General features: G+C 38.4%; 1 protein-coding gene and 1 long non-coding RNA gene across 2 annotated transcripts; one reads left to right on the forward strand and one right to left on the reverse strand.

Annotated features, from left to right (window-relative positions):
- Positions 1-125: 125 nt before the first annotated feature.
- LOC122822725 lies at positions 126-18,727 on the forward strand. Its single transcript, XR_006369216.1, has 4 exons — positions 126-1,679; positions 2,038-2,088; positions 2,617-2,731; positions 18,207-18,727. It is a non-coding gene; the product is annotated as an uncharacterized LOC122822725 (long non-coding RNA).
- Positions 2,646-13,705, reverse strand: LOC122822723 (C1q-related factor-like). The gene is made up of 2 exons (XM_044101583.1): positions 12,864-13,705; positions 2,646-7,177 (listed from the first exon to the last, which is right to left on the reverse strand). Exons 1-2 carry the CDS (start codon positions 13,488-13,490, stop codon positions 6,998-7,000), a joined length of 807 nt encoding a protein of 268 aa, XP_043957518.1. The 5' UTR covers positions 13,491-13,705; the 3' UTR covers positions 2,646-6,997.
- Positions 18,728-22,062: the final 3,335 nt, after the last annotated feature.

Here is a 22,062-nt window from a genome sequence, read left to right on the forward strand (position 1 = left end):
GGAACATGAGGGAACAAGGCCGTTGGTATTGAGTCACTGACACAGTGGACAGGGCCCTTATCAAGCCTGATCACGGATAGGAGAGGGAGGGGAGATCGCTGCACGATGTCACGTTCTCCCAAGGAGCTCAGGGGACACGGGGTAATGTGTGCACACATGCAGCCGTGCCTCTGCCATAATGCAAGGTGATTAATTCAGTGCATCTCCACCTTTTGCGCTGCACATGCATCAGGTAACATCAGCTTTTGGAGCATCAAATGTTGTGTTCTCTGTTTATTCTAAACACACTGAGGTCCCAAAGCAGATCCCATACTGAGCCGGATGATGATATTTCTTTTTTTGGATTCTTGTAAGCAAAATGCTTTGTTAAAGAAAAATGTAAAGAAGTTTTTTTTAAAAAGGTTTTAAATTCATGTAACTGTGTAAAATAGAAAATAATATTTACATAGCACCTTCAGTACAGTACTTTCTGGTGCGCCATCATAGGAAAGATTTAATAGATTTTTTTATTATTCAAATAACTTGCTATCCATATTTCAAAAACAGAAATTAAATTACTTGACTTTAAAGGTACATGAAGACACATCATGATGAACATAACTACTATTCATAAATCATTGCAATATATACAGATCCTAAATCATCGAACTTCTTATATATAAATTACTAAGCAGAAACATAAAATGAAAGAAGACAATGCAAAACCTAAACAGATACAACATAATTTGAAATTATTTACCCCTGTAGTCATCAAATATGCTGCCTTTCATCGATTTTTGTTTTTTGAAAACTTGTAATAAACTTCAAGACCAAACTTAAGTCCATGCTTTTCCATGCAACCGCAGAGGGAAGCAATAGGTCTGTTGATGCTGACTTAATCTCCTAAGAGATTGTCAATATACAAAAAGTCTTCTACGTGACCACCTTGCAAGGAAGAAGCCATTATCCTAAAATAGTCAGATTATAATTTTGAAAACAAAGACTACTCCACTTCGAAGTCTAGAGTTAATCTAACAAAATAGAAAACCAGAATGCCACTGAAAGGTTCAAAATAATCCAAAGACCATGGCTGGAAGAGCATTAAATTACAACTAAAAATTATTGAAGATTTCAAGCATTCAAAAATGGTTTATGGCCTCATTGTAAAGGCAATCTTCTCAAAATATTAGCTGGGCTTGTTTGTAGCTTTAATCAGATCCGGGGTGGAATTACATGTTCAGAGCTTCACTTTTAGGATCTTGCTGCCTGAGGCACCATCTGAAGTGGGCAGCGAAGCGGGAGCTGCTGTGAGCAGCTGTGATTAGGGCCGCCATGACCCGTTGAATACCCTGTAATTACAGCTGTAACTGATGCTGAGCTGATCACAAACCTTTTTGCTTCTTTTTCTTCTTTTTAAGCCTTTTTTTGTACTTCCTTGAAACGTTCTCCCATTTTGTCATGTTACAGCCACAAACACCAAAGTGTTTTACCGAGTTCTTATGTTATAAACTGTCACGGAGTGGTGGGTAGTTGTAAAGCTGAAGGAAATCGGTTTATGTTTGTCAAAATTTGTGACTTTATAGAGTCGCATGTGCCTAAAACCTGGGGGATTGTATCTCTACCTGTCCAACAGATCTTTGCTAATTACCTGAAGTTCAATCACACTGGATGGTGGCAGCACACACCTCACAGTGAGAAAGGTAAGTTCAGGGTAATGTTTAGCATTACTTTTTCTTTTTAAAATTTGGTTTCATCTGATCAGTCTTCTAAATTGTGATATTGAATTTGTTCTGCCTCATCTCTCATCTCAGTTGCTGACTTAGCCTGTTTAGTTGACTACAGATTTAAGGGCTGTGGACAAAGTGATCATTTGCTTTTTCATGGTAAAATCTGACCGCTGTAGTGCTGAGTGTAAACAAGCTTACATGGCTACTGGAGTTTTTCCTCTCCGTGGCTTCACCGCTCTTAATTACCGTCATATAGAGTCTTTTTCTCTGTACAATCCCGCTAAAACAATTTCCAATAAACGAAGACTTTCCTCTCTTTCTCTCTGCCAAGTATTCCAGCCAAACAAAGTCCTGGAAGAAGAAAGTTCGGAAAATGACCCGGGTAAATCTTTTCTCCTTGTTTTAATGTTACCTTCTGATTGCCTTGCCTATCACTCATCGTCCTAACTTTCTTGCAGAGTCAGATCTGAGAAGCAGATCAGTTTAATCTTTTCTGAATCACCTGCTCTGCCTCTGTTTTGAATCCTCCAACAATGTCTTAGGTTCACAGTGTGATGTGCTCTTTATTTGATGAATTAAGCACTGTATCCAAAAGATTGGATTTTACTAAGCGGTCTTTGAGTAATGGGGATCTAAACACAAATGAGGCCACAATTTTCAGATTTGTTTTACAAACATGCATCCGCTCCCTTCAACTTCATACTTATTTTTTGCATTCATGCTAAAGTTTGGGGCTGAATCGTGACGTTTTTGCAAAGCACTGTAGGTCCTCTGGTCACTCTTGTCCCCTCTCATGTTTGCAAACTTCATCTTGCATAAGTGCAAGAGGCTTCCTGGTGCACAGATCTTAGGGCTGCCTGAGGAAAGAGTTCAGCTGCAGTGTACGTTAACACTTACCGTTTATTTTTAGGATCCAAGGTGATACACTCGGGCTTGTGGTGACCCTTGAGATGACACATCTGAACGAGACGGCGGTACAGCAGGGAAGATTCTGTTCTACGTCAGTGGCTATCGACTTCAAAAAGGTGCTGAGAAGGTTTTTTTTTTTTTTGTCACACAGGTGGATAGACTCACTAAATGGAGACTTTGTTCCAAAGGTTTGATTCTCATTGACATGTTTTGCCTTTTTATGACCCACCTGTGACCGTAAAATAACCAGCTTTTTCGTTGCATCCAAAGCACAGCCTCTAACTAAGTCTGGCATGTGTAGAGTGTTTGTGTTGTGCTGTTTTGAGCTTTAGCACTGTGTCATATTGAATAAGTAGGAGAAAATGTAGATTGTGTGAAACCCATAGTAAGAAACAGATGTCACGATTGCATGCCCACACCAAAAAAGCCATTGAAGAGTGTGGGAAGGTGGCTCGCTCTTTTTGTCGTAGGAAGCTTGCATTGGCATGAGGGGCAATTTGGCCTGACAGTTAAAACATCTATCTCTGACTCGGATCTCCCCCGGTGAGTTAAGTAGGAATACTCAAGATAACAACAGCAAGGGCTCATTAACGTCACTTCAGACTTTTCATGGGAGGCCGAGTCCCGTCTCTATGGAGACATGAAGGAGTGCACACGGACAGCGTTGACCCCACACACTCGCACGCGCGTCTCTGCAAGGGTCCACGCGCGTCTCTGCAGTAGCCTGATAAGACTCACGCCTCAACAACTCTGCCCCTGCAAATGTCAGACTGGAGCTGTCTCTGTTTCCTTGCAAGGCAGTGTGTGTAAATGAATAACTCAAAATGTTCTTCCTGTGGCTTTTGCATAAACCTAAGATTACCTATGTTAAGTCCACTGCCGAGACTTAATATGGCAAATCCCCCGGCTTACGTGCTATGGAAATAGATCCAGATGAAATTCTTCAAATATCTGCAAAGCTCTGTGAAAGAGTGTAAATAAAAAGAAGCTTACTGCACCTTCCAGAAGAAAGCTTAAATCTGTATCTTGTTGCGATCAATGCGTTAGATTTCAAACCTACCCAAAGGTCTCCCAAGAGGCGACTTTGGGACCAGCTTCTCCAAATTTCTCCTGTTTTTGCTTTTCAGTGACGCTATCAGAACATTGTACACAAAGTTCTGAACGACTTGTCATAAATGATGGAACCATGAATTTTGCTCTATTAGAAAATCATGATACGTACTTGGGTTTTGCAGCAGTCAGTGATTCAAAGATTCCACCAAACCCTCCTCTAAATAACCGGAAAAAAAACAAAAAAAACAACTAAATGAACTGGTCTAGTCAAAGTTAGGATTTGAATCCAGTTGAGATTCTTTGAGGGGTTTTTCATGTTTTGAAGCCCTACAATGAAATTGAATTAAAACAATTCTGCAAAGAAGAGTGTGCCAAAAAGTCCCTCCATTGCAGTATGAAAGACTGATTATCAAAAGTACTAAATGTTTACTACCACTTTTTTACATTAGCCACTTTTCTTCTCGTATTTACCCTTAATGAAAGGAATCATAAGTGATCCAAAAACAGAAAAAATGCAGGAGGGAAACCATTTCTGTAAATCTCTGTCTTGTTTCTAAAGCTATTTTCATTTATCAAACTGAAGCAGCCACTCGGTTGCTATCAGAAAGAAGACAGAACCTGTGTTTTGCTGATGATTATTCAGACAAAAATTGCTTGAAATGTTTAATATTTGCAGGCTGTTGATACACTTGCACTCATGTCACTCAAGGACTTCAAGAAAATCTGCTGCATCCTGGGGTCTCTGCAGCGAGAGCTCGGCTTCTCCCACCACCGGGGGCATTTGTCTTTGACGTTGTGACATCTCTAATGTGACGATGTGCTCATACACCCTGCAAGAAGAAAACAGCCTGTGCTGGCCTGGCATTCTATACGGCCATGTGGCTCTGTTGACCTCTGCCTATGCACAAAACTTCAGTCTTAATTGTGTCTGGAGGAATATTTTGCTGTCTTAAGACAGGCTTTAGACCAGAGGGTGTTCTGGCTTTTAATGCACACAGCAGTTAAAAAGATAACAGGCAAGACAGTAGAAGTCATTGTGGGGATCTTGCACTGAATTAATCCTTTGCTTCCATATCTAAGAAAGTCCCTAACTTTTTACTTTTGAACTTTTAAGTTTGTGCTTCAAACTGGATAAGGGACAGTTTGGTGGCCCATGTCAAAGGTGAATTGTGTCCAAAGAATTATATATTGTCAAAGAAGCTCTTGATAAAACGGACAGTTTCAACAGTTCATGCCCTAGAGATACTTTCTGGTCTCTGACAGTTGTGTTGCAGTCACAGCAGAGTCTAATCCCCCCCATCACTTTTCAGCGCAGATCTAAGCTTTGTTGTGATCTGTCCGAACACCCGTCTCCTAACTTGCTCCTGTCGTATCTCGCCACATCCACACCCATTAAAAGAGCAAAACCAACATATCATCTTTGATTGTAAATCACAATAATCCCCCGCTTCATTTGGCATTTAACAAAGCTGTGATGTCCTCCTTGTTGATTGCCTCTTGCTGTGCTGCTGAGATTCTTTTTTTGTGTAACATTTGAAGGACTAAAGGCTTGTTTCACAGTTTAATGAGGAGATCAGAGTGGCGGATCAGTGAACCTGATGAGAAGAGTGACACTAACTGTGTATAATGTTGGTAAATGCTAAAAAAGTTGTTCTTTTAATTGAAGTTTGTGAGTAAAAGCAGGAAATAATGGCCACGTCTAGCTTTTTAAAATAGTTTTAAATCATCATTTATCATTTTATGGAAACAAAACATTTTGACTTTGCATGCACTGATAAACCTGCACATGAAATAATAAAATCACAGTCATCAATCAATACATTGTTTTTTTTTTAGAAACACAATAAAATGTACAAGGTTGATAATGCTTTGTCTGTATTGAGATACAGAGTCAATATTGAATTTACATTTTATACAATATGCCAAATATAACATACAGCACCCTCCACTTTGATTGGCTCTCCTGGTAAAGATGTGTCAATAGCCTTAAAATAAACTTGTCTTATATTGAAAAGCTTACAATAGGATGTTGGAGAGTGTAGCTTGTCTTGACTTAACCGGAGTATCAGAAAAGCTGTAACACTATTTTGAAACACGTCACTCTTCTTTTTAGGAGATTATAATTTAAGCTAACATATGTTTTTGGATCTCTTTGCGATGAGTTTCAACAGATATTGTTCTGTGAGCTTTACAATAAAAACTGTTGAGTATCTTTACGATTTGTGCTTCCATTTGTGTACGCTATAACTCTACATATTGAAGTGCTTATTAACCAAGCACATTAATCCTGGGCTGATTAGCACTTAGCGACTTAGCATCTAATAAAACACCCGCACAATCCAGTTTGGCATATATATGTGGTTTAAGAGACTTTTAGGGTTTTTTTCTTAGACAGTGACGAATATGTTGATCTGAGTAAGACACAGTTTATGCCAAGACGTTCGGCCACAAGAATATGGACAGGGCTAGACTTGCTAAAGCAGGATTGACTATAACTCCTTGCTTGCAGTTATAGTTTTTGAATTTTGGTCCATGACTTCCAGTAAAAATATATGACATGAAGGCCTTCTTCAGAATGGAAAAGACAAGAGAGCATGAAAACTGAACTAAGGCTAAAAATTATTTATCTAAAGTTGCAATAAATACATAAAGTAAGTAAAGAAAACCTTTAGCCGTTTTTTGTGAAACTTATTCTACTGAAGAATTATTTCAAGACCTTTTCTACATCTTCATCAGAGTTGCCGATATATGCCGTAGGTTATGTAATGTAGGTCAAATATATGACACTCCTTTTCAAATCATCACATTGAAACCTTTTCTTACACTCTGGCATTCAGACATCATAATCTCATTCTTACATCCAAAGTTTTGACAAATTTCTTGAGGCAGAACTCCTCCTCCACTGATGGGAAACATCTTATCACACAGACAGCATGTGAAAGCAAAGACATAACCATAACATAAACCCAGAGAGCACATTTACTAACACTGAGGCCTCCGCCACTGTGGGATTTCCAGACTTGAATTTGACATGACAGCTGAGGAATGATGGCATGGCCTCTCTGTGCTGTCACAGTTGCTACCGCATGACACATGTCCATAATGTTAGCAGCATAGGCACCCAGTATGTATTCGTGTTTTATTGAAACAGATTAAGAGATTAGCGAAAACTACAAAACTGCAGCGTGCATCATCACTACATCACTTTAAAGACTGTTGGAGCGGTGACTGTGACATTAACCTCACTGCAAGAATGCCAAGTGGAAGTCAGGAAGTAAATGTCTGCGGCTGGGACCTTTCACCTCCAAGCCTTTTGTTCTGCCCGGTCGTCAGTCGGCGTAGAGGATGAACCCCGAGAAGGTGCTGTATTTGTTACTGTTGCCCCCATGAGCTTTGCCCCCATCCAGTTTGATGAAAACCTCATCACCTGCATCCAGATGAAGTATGACACTGTTGCTGGCATAGTCATAACTCTGGTCTTGGTCTTGGGCAATAGCACTGGCTCTGACCTGGAATAGTAAACACAGAGAAACGCAATAGGAGGTTAGAGAAGAGAATTCTGTGTTTTTTCTTTCCTGTTACGTCTAAAATTACCACAGCATTTCAGGAAAAGAACATGATTCCACAAGCCAGTCATGGAGGGTGGAAGCATGTACCATCAACTATAACAATTAGTTACAATAGATGATACATTAACTTACGAAGTTATGCTAATTGTTAAGCTGTTAGCACATTGAGCAGCACATACACAATCAACATTGATATCGATGGTCCTTCCTCCTGGCTCTGATTGGTTGTTTTTGACCACGAGCATTTCTTTACATTCTAATATACCTCTAGGAGGTGGAGGAAGAGCTTCATTTCTTCACAGCTCATCTGTCTCATACTACATTATCACACTATGGTGACAGTTTTGACAATTATGGAAAAAACATATTTGTACCAAAGTTACATCCTGCAGTTTCAGATCCAGATGAGATGCTGTGACCTTAAACAGGCCATTCATCCTCTTAAACCCTTTAAATGTGACTGAATTAAGACATTTCCTAAAAAGAAGCGTGGGCTGAAGTTTCATTGCCAACTATTGCAAACGCTTGATGGCATAAGGCTGGCACAACCAGTTATTAGGCTCAGAGGCCAATTATTCTTTCATGTGTTGGCCGATGTTAGTTTTGGTAGCTATTTTCCTTTAATAAATGATGAAATCATTTGAAAACTGCCTCTCTGTATTTCCTCAGTTTACCTTTGTCTGATATTAATTATATTTGCTTGATGATCTAAAGGACATCTGTGTGGGGAAAATGCAAAACCAGAAGAAATGTGGGAAGAAATAGAAAGAAAATGCTGCCAGTAAATAAATAGACCTGAAGGGAAACTAAGAATCAACAATTTTTTTCAACAGTTTATCCTTGAAGTGATAAGGTTTAATGTCATTACAAGAACTCTTGTAGAAAAGTAAAGCCTGAATTAAGAAGTTTGACTTTGCGTGTGTGTCCCCTCTGGTGAATATCTTGTTTTTTATATTATGACTCAGCCAAACGGGTCAAGCTTGAGTCAGTCTGCCTGTGAGGAACAAAGTCAGTACATACTATCCCTTCCCCTCATCTTCCACTCTTATGTCCTCATTTTGTAGGATGAAACGCTAGAAATTGCCACGTTTTGCCACACGTAAGTGTCATTTTGTCAACACAGGGTAATTACGGAGGGTGTTGGCTTGGGAGCATCATCCCCAAATCTGCTCGCCTGTCTCGGGGTAAGTTCCTTAGCATGCAGCTGCTGGAAGACAGATCCCCTCTGAGGCTTTACTCCAGCTTTACTGTGCCATCCATAAAAGTTTAATCCGTGTGCCTACAAAGATTGTGACGACAGGTTAGCCGAACCAAAAATAAAAACATTATCCTCTAATGGAGTTGTGAAGAGATGTGCACAATTTGAGATGGAAAGCTGCAGGACAGATGACGGCTTGATGATGAATTTTAGGCGTCCTAAGCTGATTATACTGTGTTCCACAATATCTACCATTGACACAGAGATATTGTATAATGTTGCTGTAATCTCTCAATAAATAGATTGGCTTGCAATAGTATTTACACCTGTTGAATCTTTTTTAATAAAAAAGTGGGAGGAATTTTTGACATATAAAAACTTTAAACGTGGAATACATATTTGTTTAGTCCCACTGATAGCTGTAGGTCGTCTGGGAGATACTTTTATCAGTTTTACACAACAGATTGACATTTTTGGCCATGCTCGTTCTCAGAATAGGTCAAACTCGGTCAGATTAGATGGAAAATCTCTGCGGACACTAATTTTCAAGTCTTATGTCTCATTCTCAATCTGGGCTTTGACTAGGCCATTGTAATACATAGGTCTGCTTTGATCGAAACCAATTTATTTCAGCTCTGGTTTCATGTTTAGGTTAACTAGGTGAACCTTCACCCCAGTCTAAAGTTTTTGGCGTTTTTCTTTTCTTTTCTTTTTTTTTTTACATTTGTCTGTGTTGCTTGTGGCAACATTCAAATAAGACTTCTTATGAAGTCAACAATCACACATGCTACAGTGAGTTAATATGTATAACTTTACCTGTCTAAGTCACTCAGACTGAATGCAAAGACTTAAAAAGGAATAGTTTAAGATTGTTGAAGGTTATGCGCAGTCAACATCTTACCTTCAGTGGATAATTTTCTTAGCGTCTTGGTTTAACGTATATTCAGATTAGTGTGTCCTGTAGGCTAAAACTTGTGGCTAGTTCAATAGGGACCAACGATAATGTTTTCTTTTAAACTCCTTAAACAACTTCACTGTGAAAAAAAGTCTTAGTGGCTCATGCAAAAGCAATGAAACTTTAAACCCTTGTCACATTTTCAGTTGTCATATATTTACACAGGAAATCAAGATTGTTGCAAATTGCAAACTTCAATATCTTTTGATGACATTGAATTTTGTGCTTGGGTTTTTAAATGTGTCACTTTTCTCCACAAAAGCAAGAGTAGTCATATCTGATATATTTATTTGGGTAAGCATTTTTTAGGAATAACTCATTAACTTGAAAAACATTAGCTTTGTTGTCCTCCAAATACCAAGATAAAAATATTTGAAAAATTAGTGGTTCGAGTGCTACACCCAGTTTTCTGTGCTCAGTCTCACCACGGAGACGTGCGGATGTGACATTTCTTATTTAAATCAGATGATGCTCTGATGGAGAGTCACTTCTTTTGTTTCATTGTGATTAATTATTACAGAAAGGTGTCTTTTCTAGGTCAAATAACAAAATGATATGTTAAGATCAGACAAGTAATTGAATAAAGTATCTCCTGATGGGCACTAATCTGGTTGTGTTTGCTCTCGCAAGGACTGCTCTTATTCTACTAAGATTATCTCCCAAAACAATTTTAATGCAATCAAGCCCACAGTAAAAGAACACAGTGAAAAATAAACCAACGTGACAGCCATACAACAGCATTTGTGACATGTCTCTCAGCGTGGAGAAAAGATTTATTTATTAGGAGCTGCTTTTGTTTCATGTCTTATAATATTCTCCTCCTTAAGGAGAAAAACAGGAACACCTTGAAACTGATGTGATCCCATTTGACAGCAGAAGGCTTGTTCCGTCCGCTCTATCTTCATTTTTCTATTTAGCAGCAACAACTGCAAAGCTATGTTGTAGAATGACTAAGATGTTCTACAAAAATTATTACTGTCATAAACAAGACACTTTAAGAATATCTGGAATGTTATTGTGTCCACTCCCTGTTCAGTCTGATGCAGCCTGGATGAGATGTTTACAAGTGCCGAGGCTCAGATGAACATGTTGTTTGGTTGGTGTCATCCCCCGCAGCCATTTAGGACATTACAAAATCACCCGTGAATTTAGCAAATATCATGAATCAATAATCAAACGTTTTGGCCCGACAGCCAGCCTGATAACGCGTGCTGGCACACCAAGACTCCACAAAGCTTGTTGTATTTTAAAGGGCAACCGCTTTGAACTAGCCACAACCCCGGGCTGTTTTCTGATGTGTGCTCAGCAGAGATAGCGCTGCACTCCCTCCACTCATGTCAATGTGTACATCATCATATGATGTGCAAAAATCCATAGAAATACAATCTGGCAGCATGCCAGTGTGGATTGTCATTACACCAGACTTTAACACCAGACAAGTCGGAAATCATTGCACACATGAATGCCCAATTAAGACTTCCTGGAAACTGTTTGCATCTTTCCCTAAGCGAGGTCATCACTCTGTGGTTGTATGGATTCAATGATTTGAACCGTTCCCTGCATACTCATCACTGCGGAGGGGCGGCTATTCAAAAGACATTATTTTATATGAATGTCATAGTGTAAAATGGATCCAGTATTTGTGCACTCATGACATCAAATTACTTGCAGAAAATCTGCCTATTTGCAAATTGTTTGTAAACCATCCAAAATAGTTGTAAGAAAATGCAGTTTGAGAAGTTTGAACAACTTGGCACGATGCTACTTGACATGCTGCTGGCTGGCCTTTGCAAAGCAGCCAATCCAGGAGCACCGTTCATTTCCTTGACAGTGACTGGCTGTAACCCCAAGAGTGGAAATAAGGCAAACTGCAGATGTTAGCTTCTGTGATAATGCCAAAACGGTTTCCATTGTCTGTATTAATCCATATTTACATATACTTAGTGTTTAAGCTATTAAAATAGGCAGCTAAGCATTTTTAAAGCAGGTCTCCATTATTCACAGATTTCAGCTGCTTTTGGCCGGATTTGGCCCATTCTGTATGGTTTTGTTTTACCAAAGTAAAAAAGAAATATTTCTTAAATCTCAGACTTTGTCTTAGATACCCTCGCTTCAGCACAGAACATTCAGGTCAAGTCAGAAAACTCAAGCGATCTTACATTTTACTAGAGAACCTCAAATATAATCTAGATTCCTTAGTGCTCTATGAGTGAAATATCAATTTCAGCATTATCAGCCACTTGTGGCTGTGTTTTTGCATAGTTCTTACACAATACACATAATACTGGGTGGTGAACAACTCTCCTTTACCAGACCTGCAAATAAGCAACAGAAAACACAATCGAGACTCAACTGACAGACAAGTATTTTTCTTTATTGCAAGTACTACTTTCGCCCCTGATGGAATAGTGCCCTGGGCAGTGAGCCACATCACCCATATCAAAAAACCACCACTGATTTTCACTGACATTTTGACTGTTACTATGAATATATTATTCTGGAACATGCTTTATGGTTGTAAAGGCAGTGAAAAAAAAAGCATTTTTGTTTTTATACTGAAAGGAAAGATGCTCAAGTAACAAGACATTGAGGAATCTGTGCACATACCTAACAGATCTCCAGGTGAGACAAAGCAGAAAGGGCTGTTCAAGGAACTTTGGAATATGAATTAACAAGTAATAACTGGCAAATTAAACATTTTAATCATTAATTTGTTAGTCGAAGTAAGCATCATGCATCACTGGTTACACCTTAACCTGAAATTTTGACCATTATTGTGTTTATTGTTGTAAAAAAACACTTGTACAATCCTAAATATTGCTGCATTAAAATAGCACTTAACTTACTATTTATTCTTGGCACCAATTGTTTTTGCAGATTAGTTAAACTAATACTTACAGTTACCATATTTATAAGTCCACAACATAAAGATCTACAGGTGAAGTTATGGAGCTACAATCTAAATGGGATAATGTTGATTAGAGGGTCCATAGATGTCACTAAAAATAGAAAGTTTGGGATATTTTAGATAATTAAAGATACTCAAAAATATTGAGATGCTGAGGAATTTAATGATTTCTTTCGTTGTTCTATACTGCAGTTCAATAGAGGGAAGAAGAGAAAAGCTGAATGAGTAAATATATATCCATAAAAGAGATTAAGATACCAAGGACAGTTATTTTAAGTAAATTGGAAAAGCAAATGTTAAATTATGAGGCAAATGTTACATTTTTCACTCAGTTATTCAAGTCAATTCAATTCAGAAATACTTTATTGATCACAAAGGGAAATTAAATGTTGAATTTGTGACAGTCATGTTTCTGAGCATGAAAAAACAAGAAATATTTATTTATTTTTTTACCGTCAATAGATGATGATTAATTAACTATGTGGTAAAAATGGATCCTTGTGGTTTTGAAGAAGAAGCTACACCTTTGCCATTTCACAGAACGTGTGTCAAAAGCATCACCCACCTGATTGTTTTTGATCAGGTCAGCCCACATACTGGTGCCGTCTCCTCCTCTCATCAACACGTTGTAGATGAAAAAGTAGGTCCCTGGAATCTTACAGGTGAACTTGCCCGTCGCGCCCTCGTAGTTCCCCCCGATGTTAGTCACCACATCATCGAATCGCAAAATGTCATAGCCTTCTTGGGGGTTTCGCAGTCCTGCGTAAAACGCCACTCGAGGAGTGGTGTTGTAGGTGGTTGTGCTAACCGCTCCGAGGATCCCCGTCCGAACTATGTCTCCGCTGTCCCCCGGTGGCCCCCTTGGGCCCGGTGGACCCGGTTCTCCAGGAGGTCCTGGAGGTCCAGGTTTGCCCAGACGTCCTGGTTTTCCCTGTTGGCCGTTTGTGCTGTATGTAGGCAGTGAAGGGCCGATGCTGTGATCGCTTAGGTCTTCCTCATTGTTCACCAGGAAGCCACTGGTTGATGTGTCCGTGTGGATCCCCGTTCCTGTGGTGCCCGTGCTGGGGAAGGGGTCGCACACCATCCGGCAGGTACCCAACATCTCATAGTGGCTCGCGCTGTCATCTGTGCCACCAGCACCCACAGAGCTGACGAGCACAGGGATGAGGACCACCAGGACCAGGACCAGCATGACCCCCACTGCAGCTGCCACCAGGGTCTTCCGCCCGATGCTCAGCCTGGGAAGGGGCTGCGCTGCCAGCCTGGAGCTCTCCGGGGCAGAAATGGTGACTGTGGGGCGTGCGTCCACCCGGCAGAACACAGACACAAGGAGGATCTCCGATGGTGGAGATGATGCTCAGGGGGGAGAGCCGCTGCGAGTCTGCAATTGTGTGACAGAGATGTGCAGGAGTGGGGGGAGAGAGAGAGCAAGAGGAGGATGGGACCGGAGTGAGCAAAAGGAAAGAAAGAAAACTGAGAGTAGTGGAGGAGGAGAGAGAAAGAGAGACAGAGGGAAGAAGGAAGTAGGGAGGAGAGGAATGAGTTAACAATAAACACAGAGGGGGGCCGTTTTCTACATGCAGTTGTGCAAAACTATGAACGATACGACGGAGAAGAACATAATTATATAATTTATCCTCACTGAATGCAAGAAGGAACGATAAACAACATGAAGGACATGTATACTTGGATAAATAGTAGCAGAAACTGGTACATGGCATTTTTTCTGGGTCGGTTTTTCTCAGTGGCAAATGTAGCCTTGCTAAAGTATTCATACCCTTCAGACTACAGTCACAAACTTCAATGTCTTTTATAGGGAATTTTGGGAAGTGGACCAAGTCCACCCCCTGTAAACTCCACTCAACTCATGGTCTGTTGACAAGACAATTATTCGTCATGCACTCAAATTAAATTTGGAAGAATGCAAGAATGAAACCATATGCATGTCTGCATCCTGCCACGAATCATTTAGGTGACACAAGAAAATAAAGCGCCGGGATTGAAGTGTTTTTCACAGCATGTGACATGCAGTGTGTGGAGGAAAACTAACATTTCACCTTAAAGATACAATCCCCCATTGTGAAATGTGGTGGTGGCAGCATCATGCTGTGGGGATTGTTCTCTTCAACATGGAAAGCGAAGTTTGGTCATCGATGATCGGGAAAATGGATGAAGCTAAAATCAGGGCAATTTCATAAAAATAAAAAAATAGAAGAAGTTGTTCAAGACTTGCGTCTGCATAGGTGGAGGTTTGCTTTCCAGCAGGACAACAACCCTGAACAAATACTGCTAAAAGAATCTGAGCTGTTTTGTAAAAGAGAACAAGGAATTATTTAATTCACTCAATTTGCAAGGCATTTTATATTAAATTTATTACAAGAATGAGGAATGAGAAGCGCGATTACTGAATTCAGGCAAACAGTGTGTGGTCATGCTAAGCTCTGAACCTTACCACACTGTCAAACCTTCAAAAAGAGGAAGCAATTAAAAGTCTGGTCCATGCTCGACTGCTCTCATAATTCAATTAGTTGTGAAAAATTGCCATTTGTTTAATTTTTCACATCCAGAGGCTGTTCCTGAATTAAACACAAAAAGTGGTTTATATTTCCATAACGCACCAAATGTCATCAGACTGTGACATTTTCACACTGCAGATTGTCCACTTAGTGCCCTGAATTCATAACAGAACCACATCGTAGTGAAACAGTGCGTTAGTAAAGTATACACACTCTTGTCATGTTATAAAAACAGTCATATTTGAGAGAGAACATATTGCTGTAGATTCTGAGTTAGATCTAGGCTTAAATTTAATTTATTTGTCTAACATTTCCATTCTGCTAGAAATCTTGCTTGAATTGCTTGACACCCTGAAACCACCAAACACACAACTTAAACCATATTGAGAACTTTACTTAGTTTTACAAAACCCTTTATAAGATATATAAATACAAAATGTTGTGCAGACGTCCAAATTCTAAAATTTTCTAGAGGCTTGATTGGGTTTTAAAGTTAACATTATTTAAAAATGTGCATTTCTACAACATAATGTGACATTTAAATGCATAACTTTGAAATACTGAGCAAGTGAGCCCATCTTACCAGGCCATTTTATATGAAACTCCAGTAGCTATTGTACACCAAATGACCAAGTCATTTCTGTTGAAACATGACATAATGTTGGCCCATAAATATATTCAACACAATCTAGCTAAAACAAAACTTTTCTATAAAAATTATCTGCTCTTTAAGGTTTGTCAGCACAATCAGAGTTAAATTCTAGGCCAGAAAAGAACAACCCCTAATGGCAATACTGAGTTTTAGAGATTTTCACTTGCACTGAAATTTTAAAAAAAGCTCCTGCTCTCTTATTGCATAACAGTTGACAAAATATGACTATAATTGGTGTTCTTGTGCTGTGTTTTCCATTAAAAGAGTTCCTGGAAACAGATATGAGTGAAGGATCTTATATAATCGGGTGTTGCATCCCAACAAGAGTCCCTGCAGCGGATTTAGCAGCCAAATTAATTAGGAGCATGACAAAGCCATCTGGAGGCAATACTTTACATTACATTTTTGTTTCTTTGTTAGAATATTTGCTTTTAACTTGCTGGCGGTGATACTTCAATCAGAACTTTTTGCATCTGTCAGTTTGGCGCCATTACAGGATAAATTAGTTTGACGAAAGATATTTATAGCAGCTGAATTCACATCCAGGAGCTTTCCTTTATGAATCTGGTCTCACTGTCATTGGCCTATCCGGACACTGAAAGCTTTGCTAAAAATATTTTCATCATGACGATGAGTCAAGTGGCAAATGGCAAGCAGGTAAAGTCACCATGAAGCTGATGAAGATTCTGGAGCGTTTCAAAGCTACAGGATGTCCCTCAAGACTGGATCCTTTTTAACAGTGTTAAGAGAACAATGAATATTTAATCTATGTGTGGATTCAATTAGAAAGGATAAAAATGGCTGCATAACTTTAAGGGATCCATTTAGCCTGCCAACTTTGCTTATCGAACACATTTAGAGTAGAAATTTGGGAGACAGTGATTCTTGTTTTTTTATTTTTTTTTCAAATGTATATTTACATGAGCTAGAAGAACATTGGATGCTTTAAAAGTGTCTGTAAAAGTGAGAAAAGATGTCTATTCTAGCTAATTCACTCATTCTGATCCTGTCAGTCACATATGTCAGGGACAGGGGATTTTTATAGATTTAAATTAAGCCAACAGTGAACATTTTGTTCAGTGTGCAAATACTTGGTCTGATGGGTATTATTCTATGGTAGCGCCTGGATGAGCTGCAGAGATCCACAGCTTAGGTTGGGGAGTCCATTGCCAGAACAACTAGTATTTCTTTGCGCCACAAATCTGCCCTTTATAAAAGTTTGGCAAGAAGGAAGTAAGCTATGACAAGTCTCGTTTACTGCCTCAAATCATGTAGAGGGCACCGTAAAAATGTGGAAGAAGAGAAATGTACATTTTTGGTCTACATTTAAAATGGAAATCTGTTGTGGGAAAGTACCTGCATTTTCTGAATATGCTATTTTGCTAGTGAAGTATGAAGGTGGGATGCTTTTCTTCCGCAAAGGATTGAAGTTTAGTAAATGGAGGCCAGTCCTGGAAGATAACCTGTTAGAAACAACAAATATCTTCATACCGTGTGTGTCAACACAAACCTCCCTAGCAACAAAAATCTTTTCAACCCATAGTAGTAAATAACTCTGTTGCATGGAAAAATTACATATTTGCTTAGTAAATTTTTTTTAAATGAATTTATCTTTTATGAGGCTCCAGAAATCCCTCTTATTGCATACGTTACTGCCCTCATGTGGTCTTTGAACAAATGGTTTACAGTCTCTCATCTGATGAACACCACTGGTTTTCAGCTTGCAAGCATCCGCCTACATCTTCACAGAAGCAACGCTAGCAGGCTGCCTCTCAGCAGGGAATAATGATCTTTGTACTTTGGGATGTTCATGTGCACATATTTGCTCTTTAGCAATGAAAACAGAAGGCCATGTAAAGCAAAACAGCACATTCAAAATGACAACCTATTAATGACAATATTTGGGAAAGATCCCAGATTATGGTGTCATTCTCTTACAAATTTGCAGCCTGCATATTTATGACTGAAAAAGGGCATTTGTATTCAACAATATTAACAAGTGTAGTTTAAGAAGTAGGAGAGAAAGATTAAAGTGCATATTTAGGACAGTGGTGATACTGGAGTTTAACTTGGTTGGAAATTTTTGTTTATTTTGCTTTTTTCTTTACCTTTCTTCCTGACTGTGTGTTCAGGCAATACTATGTGACAGAATGGACATTAAAAATAATTACACCTCCCTTTATTTTTTTAACTTTATTTAAAGACTTCTATTGTCTATACTAAGCTGCACTTCTACTTGAACTGAGATGCATTAAACTGCAGTTACAGCAGTTCGCCACCAGTTGGCGCATAGAGCACGGTGAGCACTCCTGACTCAGCGAGCCAACGGCAATTTAGCAAAGTGACGGCTGGTCAGCGGAGGCGCTCACTGTCGCTCTTGTCTGTGTTAACAGCGTTCAGAGAATAAAAGAACCTGCGAAAAACACACTGCTTAATCATTAATTGTGCAACAACTACTATTAATAATAATAATAATAATAATAATAATAATAATAATAATAATAATAATAATAATAATAATAATAGTAATAATAAAACATCATCTGCCAGTTAGTTTAAGCATTTGTTGTTAAGAAGAAAATAGCTTCACACTGAAGTATTCCTGTATTTATAGTCTGAAGACCAAAAGAGGCAGGTTATTTTCTCACCTCTGCCTTTCATTGAATGTCATGCATTCTTGTCTTTCCCTTTTTGCACAATGGCTAAGAGAAAATTAGTATTTTTCTTCCTATTCACACAGGAAACATGAAGATGGTGCTCTTCTCAACTTTCTGTCCTGTCTCCAGCAGAAAGTTGAATCAGGACACTGTGAGGTACACTCATGTGACGTGGATAAAGGGTGAAAGCCAGAGTACCCAGAGAGAGGCCATGCATTCACAAGGAGAATGTGCAAATTTCTTACAGACAGAATGTCCCTCCTGCAACTTGAACTGACTGCCCTCCTTCTCTACGGCAACAGGGCTTAAAAACTGCTGCACTGTGCAGCCAAATAAACAGGATTATGTTTCTGGACACCCTCATCAACCCAAAAGAGTAAAGAAATAATACAAAAAATAAACTTTGTTACCTTTATTTTATAGAAATGTCTGAGCAATTATGGCACCAGTTTTGTAAAGCTATTTCATAATGTGAGACTGTTTCCCAAAAATGAATTTACCTTTTATTCATTTTTTACAACATCACATTCAACTTCCTCCATGCGCTGGAGGGCGTTGAAAAGAAAACAGATTAAAATGGCCATACCTACTCTGTGTGTTCCTCTGTAAGCCTTCCAGAGCTCATTTTTCTTCACATCCTTCTTTTTGTAGTTGTGTTTACTTTATTGGTTGGTTACTGTGTTTATTTACTCTTTAATTTCTGCTTTTTACTTCACGTTTACATGTCTGTTTAAACAAAGTCCTTCCCTTTCTGTACCAATTAAACTGAACATTTGTGAATATAATGACTGATATGTCACCAATCTAAATTAAAAATCAGAAATATATGTAACTGATCCTTTAGTTTTAGCCATTAAGACTCTCTTAAACAAGTAGCTATTTCATTCTCTGAGACCTTATTTCTGCACAATGTAATCATATGTGGCTTCTTCTCACAGTGAGGCACCACATTGCAATTCATCTGTATTTAGAAAGCTGAGGTTGTGGTCAGGGGCAGATTAGACTGCACAAATGGAAAACCCGTTGGCGTTACTGAAGTGCTCATTGTCTTCAGTGATGAAATACAAACAAGTGGGCCAGGAAAAATTCTTTCCCAAAAGTATTTGCTCATCAACATTGAGTACTGCTTGAAAAAGATCTCCACTTTATCATGACTCTTATTGACTTTGGCTTTCAGTGTCCCTGGGTTTATTCTTGTTCTGTTGGTCTGTTGGTCCAACTCCAACTCTGGTTCCCTGATTGGCACAACCCTGCAACCTTTAGACGTGTCCCTGTTGCAACACACCTAAATCAAATTAATGGCTCATGGAGAGACCTCTGCAGAACTTGGTGACATGTTGAGGAGGGATTTCATCTATTTGATTCAGATTTGTGAGAGCAGAAATGCATCTAAGTTTTTTTGCAGAACCGATGTTCACTGCAGTGTTTTCAAAGTTCTGTGTTATTTTTTTCTCCTTTCTCCTCCCAGCTTACCCCACTGCTTGTTAACATTGATTTAGCTTTATGTGAGTAAAAAATTTATTGTTCAGAGGAGTGGGAAATTAATAACAAAAACTCATTACAACCACTGAGTATCCTATAGAAACAAGGCATTAGAATCATCCATAATGTCAGTTTTAACTCAAACCTGTTATTCTTAAAATCTAGAATTATGAAATTTGAAGAGCTGGTGGAATTTAAAATTGCTCAAATGATGTTTAAGGCATCTAATAAACTGTTACCTGAGCATATGCAGAACATGTTTCTTGAAAGAGAAGAGGGATTAAAGGGTTGCTCAAATTTAAGGATTATACGCACAAGAAAGAGCTTTTGTAGTTTAATTCATGGTGTAAAATTATGGAACAAATTAATGAGACGTTAAAACAAAGTCAAAATTTAATACAATCTAAAAGAAAATATAAGGAGGTCATTTTCACAAGATATAGAAATTTGGGTGAGAGATAGTACTAATGTGTGTATGCAAATTGAGGCTAACACATATGAGTGTGTGTGGGTATGGATTTTTGGATATATATATTTAAACATATGTAAACCCAGATAAAATGGAAATTTAATTAATCTATGTTTATTTAGGAGTACCTTTATATTCTACTAATATAAAGTACACATATAGAGTTAATTACACTCTACTGGAATTTTAACTGGAACAATTTGATTTGATCAGAAATGACTAAGCTTGAGCTTGTCAGAAGAAAAAAACTACTTCAAGCATGAAACAACAAATCAATGAAAAGCTCCTCATCCTCACTGTGAAGTATAGTGCAAAATTTGTCATGCTGTGGGCCAGTTTTCCTTCAAAAGATCCCCTGCTTCTTGTCAGACTGCATGGCATTATGGACATTTGAAGATAGCAGGACCATTTCAATGAACAAATATGTTTGCTTTTGCCAGAAAATGAACACATCTCATTACTGGGTCTTTCAGACCAAAACATGAGTAAATTAGTACCAGCAAATGTAGTGGTTGCTACTGGTAAAGAAAATATAATATAGTGGCACAGTACAGGTATTTTATTGTGTGTTTAAAACCTGTGTTATCTCCATTGACATTAATGTTTATTGCACATATTTGTCTTTTGCTTGCTTTTTTTTATAGGACACTGTAAAAAGGAATAGTCTGTTTAGATTTTACGATTGAACACACTTTTTTGACGCCCTGCATTTACATTTTTAAACCACAAGATGGCGCAAACGGCTCATACGTGTGAACAAACAAATAACCCACCAGAACCGCACTCAACACCACATCATGGTTGCAATGGTAAGAAGCAGTATTCCACAGTACTTGGAAGTTAACTTTGCTCTTTTATCTTCATTATTACAAGAAACAGATATTTTATGGATATATGTTTTTAAAATTATGCTTTAAAGTTTTCAAAAAACCTTCAAAACAATTTCACCAAAACAATTTCACCTTTTCTGATAAAAAAAAAAAAACAAAACAAAAAAAAACACCTTACGCAGGCACAGTTCTGGCAGAAGCTGGCCACATTGTCTTCTCAGCAGGACATTAAAGGACAGCATGGTAGGCTGCAGACCACCCATCTTGACCAGCCCTGCACATTCCAATATGGACTCAAGAAGTGGCCTGGTCAGCAACTGGAGAACTGAGGAAACAGCAGGACACCTTTGATGTCTATATTCAGGACGAACTCTGCCAGACAGTCCATTTCACTGAAGAGGCTTGTGTATTTTTTTTTGTTAAACGTAATTTTATCAAGGTATAATAAAGATAGAAAGAGTATTGCTTTTTTTTTTTTTTTTCAAAGTGCAGGAGAATTTTGAAGCTCTTCTTTGATATTTTGAATAACCTCCTGTGTAAAAGGAAATCATATCAGCTTCCTTTGTGTTTACACAGGGTTCAACCGGAGTAACTTCCTTGATTCTTTCTTTTTGGACTCTTCCTTTTTAGGCAATGGGCTGCTGCCTTGCAGGCCCTCCTGGGATTCTGTGGGAATTCCTTAGCTGGTTTGCTTGGCAGCTGGTTTTCAATCTTGAAATGTGTTTTGCTTCAGGAGGTGGGACAGAAATGGAACTGAGAAGATAATGTAGCATGTTGGGCCACTGGCAGAGATGATTTTAAGAAATTTTGAGTGCTAATATCTTTGTTGTATAGACATCTGGAGTGCTTTACAAAATTCTTGACACACATTGTTTTTTTCCCTATTTTCCCCAAATTTTGTAATGTTACAACTTCAGACTTGTAGGTGTTGCTTTTAATTGTATGTGACAGTCCAATGCAATCTGACTACTAAATGCAACATAAAAAAAAAAGTTTCTTTAGGAATATAAATATAGTCTTTCAGACAAACAATACTTCAAAATTAAAAAGGGTGGCAAACAAAATCAATACTTCAAAGTAAAAAAAGGTGGAAAATAAAATCAATACTTCAAAATAAAATTTTGCCAGAAAATACACCTTCAAGCATGTTGATTTTGA

Source organism: Gambusia affinis, linkage group LG20, assembly GCF_019740435.1.
Source record: "Gambusia affinis linkage group LG20, SWU_Gaff_1.0, whole genome shotgun sequence".
NCBI lineage: Eukaryota > Metazoa > Chordata > Actinopteri > Cyprinodontiformes > Poeciliidae > Gambusia > Gambusia affinis.

What these genes read in the sequence shown, in the direction of transcription:
- LOC122822723 (XM_044101583.1), bottom strand. Translation starts at nt 13,490, where the DNA reads ATGCTGGTCCTGGTCCTGGTGGTCCTCATCCCTGTGCTCGTCAGCTCT. An exon ending in ACCTGATCAAAAACAATCAG is followed by an intron (nt 7,178 to 12,863) that starts GTGGGTGATGCT and finishes TTACTATTCCAG; the next exon opens with GTCAGAGCCAGTGCTATTGC.